General features: G+C 45.5%; 1 protein-coding gene across 1 annotated transcript in view; it reads right to left on the bottom strand.

Annotated features, from left to right (window-relative positions):
* SNAPC4 (small nuclear RNA activating complex polypeptide 4) overlaps positions 1-4,498 on the bottom strand; it is a gene marked incomplete at its 5' end in the record, with an annotated part of 15,179 nt that continues 10,681 nt past the window's right edge. The window contains 8 exons of the mRNA XM_010164507.1: positions 1-120; positions 246-2,207; positions 2,271-2,341; positions 3,005-3,032; positions 3,269-3,367; positions 3,693-3,763; positions 3,864-4,107; positions 4,336-4,425. Of these exons, the coding sequence (XP_010162809.1) occupies positions 1-120; positions 246-2,207; positions 2,271-2,341; positions 3,005-3,032; positions 3,269-3,367; positions 3,693-3,763; positions 3,864-4,107; positions 4,336-4,425 (2,685 nt within the window). The remainder of the gene's footprint in view (positions 121-245; positions 2,208-2,270; positions 2,342-3,004; positions 3,033-3,268; positions 3,368-3,692; positions 3,764-3,863; positions 4,108-4,335; positions 4,426-4,498) is intronic.

Genomic DNA, 4,498 nt, shown 5'->3' with positions numbered 1-4,498 from the left:
TCACATCCTCCTCCTCTTCCTGAAGCGGGCACTTCTCCTAACTTGAGGAGCACTGGCATCAGCCACATCAGTGCAGGAGTCCAAGACAGACTGTGCAGCGTTTTCTTCAGCTCCCATGCCCTGCAACACAAGCAGAGACAACACCATGACAGCTAGCACAATTGCAGAAGAACTCCTTCAGCCATCTTTTTATTTTAGGCAGCTCAGCAACATCACTGCTTTTTAGTCCCTGGCACCTGTTTTACCTGATTAAGGAAACCAGCATCTTTGTCTCCAGGCTCATCAGCAACTGTCCAATCCAACCGTACACCTGTTAATTCATTCCCACAACTCTCTTCTTCAGACACTTCCTTCTCACTCTGCCACTCCTCTTCGTCACTCTCTTCATATTGCTTCCTGCTGGCTGACAGAGTTGTTGTCACTTTTGGAGGAGGCAAAGTTGCTAGTACAGCTGGGAGCGTAAAGGCTGCTAGGAATCTGGCTTTTAGCAGGAGGTAAGCAGGGTTATCGCCGAGTTTCTGCTGCACCAGTTCTGTGACAGCGTTCAAATCAACCCCAGTGCCTTCATCCTGGTGGCCATCAGAAGGCAGAAGACATGCTGCTTGCTCTTCTAGAGCTGCTTTCTGCAGAAGGAGCTTTGAGAGGGTTTTTATGTTGCACAGAAAAGGTGGCAAATAAGGCAGCCTAGTTTGCAGAGATGGTACTTGGACACCTTGTTTCCCATTCAGCCACTCCTTCACTAGCGCCTCATCTTCAAGGGAAATCAGGCTGAAGTCAAGCGTGTTCTTTTCCGCACTGGAAGTGGTTGGCTGGGGTGAACTGTTAGCAGGCTGTGTAGTCACAGGTTTGGAAGCAATAGGTCTGTTTTTCAACGCTTGTGCAGCAAAGCAATCAGAGTTCCCTGGGACACTGTGATGGGGAGCTGGATCTCCTGGCTGGAGCACGATCCCTTTCGTGACGATGCCTGGATTGGAAGGTGATCCGTTTGTTGTAACAGATTCATGGCTCTTTCCCAAGCTAGGGAGACTTGACGCACACTGGGCATCAGACCCTTGAGTGCTCACAGGCGGCTGCGTTTGGGGCAGTAGCACAGCATGCAGGGTTGGTACATCAGGTGGAAGAGCAGTGTGAGCTGCAGAGGAGTCAGAAGCCTCGGAGGAGCCACCTGAACTTGCAGGTGTGGCAGAAGAAACACTGGATGTGGTGCACCCAGGACTCACCGATGTTGTAGGTATAACTGTGGAATGGTTAGCTGTCTTTACTCCTGCTAACTGGGCATCTGGTGCCTTTGTCTCTGCGCTGCTGGGGTGAGGCACATTGGCTCCAGCTGGTACAGGAAGCATTCCTACGCTGGAGGCACTGCCACTGGAAGTCACAGTTGGCTGACATTGACTTGTCACAGCAGCAGCTGGCAGTCCTTGAGGAACACCCAGCACAGTTTGTACAGCGCTGGGGAGCAAAGCCTGTGGCGTTACGACCCACGTGAAAGGCAGTATGCTGTTGGGAACCAAACGCGGACCAGTTTGTGGAGTTACAAGAGCAGGCAAGAGATTGACTGGCCCCTGTTGCGGCCCATTACTATTCAGCTCACAGGTAACTGGTGTGGAAAGAGATAATTTGTTGGTGCCAGACTCAATGCCAACAGGCACCACTGTAATCTGATGTGGCACAAAAGCTTGGTTTTGCAACACTACTGAAGCTGAGCTACCAGCTAGGACCTGACCATTGCACCCTCCCTGATTTGGGGCCTTTTCTGCTGCAGCTGGATTCATGCCTGGAGAAACCCCTCCTTCAGGGCTACTTTCCAAAGCTTGCTCTTTTAGTTCCCTGTTGGATTGTAGTTCTGTCCCTTGTGAGGAACCAGGGCTTTCCCCAGTTTCTGGCACTGATGAGGAACGGTTTTCAAGCACAGCAGCAGTAGAAGTTGAACCTGCAACAGAAGTAAACGCTGGCAATGGAGCTGGTGCAGGCTGTACTTGGCTATTTGTACAACCAACTGTTGCAGGCGTGCTCGCTGCTTGTGCAGAGGGAATGATTTGCTGTGGTGGATGCTGGATTATCAGAGGTCCCGAAACCAGCATCTGTGGGGCAACAAATACTGTCCTCTGCATAGCTTTCTTAGCCCGGGATTCTCTTAGCCGCTTCTCTCTCAGTAATTCTGAGACAGTTTTAGGCTTCTGCCTTTGCACTTGGGCTGGAAGAGCTCCCTGCACAGCAGGAGCACTGCCCTCAAAGACAGCACTGGAAGTCTCCCTTGCTTTTAAGGCAACAGGTCTCCTGACAGCATTTCTTGGTATGCCCCTTTGGGAATTCCTCTGAGTAACAGATTGTGATGAATTGCCTATAGAGGAGGGGAAATAAAATAAAAATAAAAAAAAAATGGAAAAAAAAGAAAAAGAAAAAGATTGAACAGTATTTTCAAAAGCCATTCTTTAGCTATTAAGCATCAAGTACCCTGCACAGGAAATAGCAAAATTCCTGTTTGTGAGAGTTCTTAGAACACTACAGTCTCTGATTTAATGAAGCTCCCATCCTGACATCCCTCAGTTAACTCTGATGCATCAAGCTTACCACTTGTTCAGTAACGATGGAGTTTTCCCCAGAAATCACAGATGGGCTAGGAAAGCACCTTCACATGGCACGTGAGGAATTATACTGGTCAGCACTACACCAGCCAGGATGACAACAACAAACCAGGGTTTTGGTCAGTGCCAGAATGTTCACTACAGCCTACAGCCAGCACCTTGCTGGAGAGAAGTGTAACACCGACAGTCTACAGAACTGGTGGCCCAGTACCACCGGTCCCTCAGCCCTTCAGGATTTTTTCAAGTTCTTACCAAAAGGTAATATATTTAGCCAATAACTGAAAATCCAGGACCTAGCAAAAGTGAGCGTGTAGTTTTGTTCCAAAAGTTCTCCTTCAGTTAAATTGGTCATTAATGTAACGGTGATGAATTAAGTGAAAGTTCTTGCACATCATAAAAATAAATGTTCTGGTAAGTACCTGAAGAAGTCTCCACATTTTGGGAAGCCTGCCAAAAAAATTATATTAAATTATACTTCTGAGATAGCCAAAGATCATTAAAACAGCATAGATGTGAATCAAACCCACATCTGCCAGCATCCTGTACATTTTATTATGCTTCTGAACCAAACCAAATCAGTAACACACTCACACAAACAGCACCACCGGCCACACACAATGAAAAATCTCTACTCTTGTCAAGACTTCAGTAGGAAAAGCTTAGAAACAGACCACGTGCAATACCTGCTGAGGCTTTCTTGCATTAGCCCTAAGAAGCTCTGACTGCCTTAGCCTTCTCTCACGAATAATCTTCATGCAGCCGTGGGTATCAATCTGAAAGAGCTGCAAGATGAGAATTTCATTAAAATTTCATCAAGAACAAAAATATTCTAGTACAGCCAGCAACAATACAAGATGGATGGGAGAGGTTTCACACGCAAGATTCTGGGGACATTTTTACATTTACAGAAAAAAAATCAGAGAATAAGATTCTGAATGCAGAATTTATTTAAGAAACATCATATGCGAGCCATGAGGTCAGATCAATCCAGTAATTAGAGGATTAGTTTAAGGAACAAAAATAAACTATTTCTTTGAGCATCAAATACAGAAACAAAGATTACCATTGTTTGAAAACAGTTAATATTACTAAGACAGTAAAACCTACCTGAATGAAAAGTGTGAACAGAGGAGTGCTCACGAGACTGATCGATTTGATCTTCTCTTGAATAGCATCAGCTAGAAAAAAAGTCCATCAAAATCAGCTGGGCATTCACTTACAAGGTATCAAGTAGGGACAAAAACTAGGGGAGTACTATCCCTGAGGGGTCACCACTACCTTTTGTCTGACGAAAAGCCATCTTCCCGGTTTGCAAGGTGCAAGGCAGCAGTACATTGCCCACCCAAGGTGTCACTGCCATGAGCAGCTTTCTGTCAAGGTTCATTCTTCTCAAACGCTCTCTCTCTTGACGGTAAGTTTTCTCCGTGACGTTCTGCAGCCCCTGAAGCTTCTGGCCAACAGAAGTACTAACTCCAGGTATTTTTGTTAAAGCAGTGGCAGAAAGTTTTAGTATCTTTGATTGCTGTGCATGAACAAATACATAATTAGAGTTCCAATTAGTAAGGTTCTACCATAATTAGTCCCAGGCCCATTATTCACAGAGCAGTTATGAAAAAAAAAAAATTATGAGCTTTTCCACTTGAGACTATAGTGTAAGAAGATTTCTGGTTCTATCAAAAAACATTTCCCACTAAATAGAGCCTGGAACTGCTCACATCACAAGAGCAGACAAGACAGAAGGGGAACTTACAAGTTTCCTCTGAAAGCATGTGTTATTTCTTAACACTCTTTTCACATTCTCCAGGGTCACCCGCAGCACTTGCTTTCCACATCTGGAAGCCTTAAAACAAAAGAGTACAAGAACAGATAAAAGGGGAAGTATTTCACATAAAGTTAGTGACACTGACTATAAA

The sequence above is a fragment of the Antrostomus carolinensis genome, unplaced genomic scaffold (genome assembly GCF_000700745.2).
Source record: "Antrostomus carolinensis isolate BGI_N321 unplaced genomic scaffold, ASM70074v2 scaffold14433, whole genome shotgun sequence".
NCBI classification, from domain to species: domain Eukaryota; kingdom Metazoa; phylum Chordata; class Aves; order Caprimulgiformes; family Caprimulgidae; genus Antrostomus; species Antrostomus carolinensis.
This window is presented reverse-complemented; position numbering and strand designations above follow the sequence as displayed.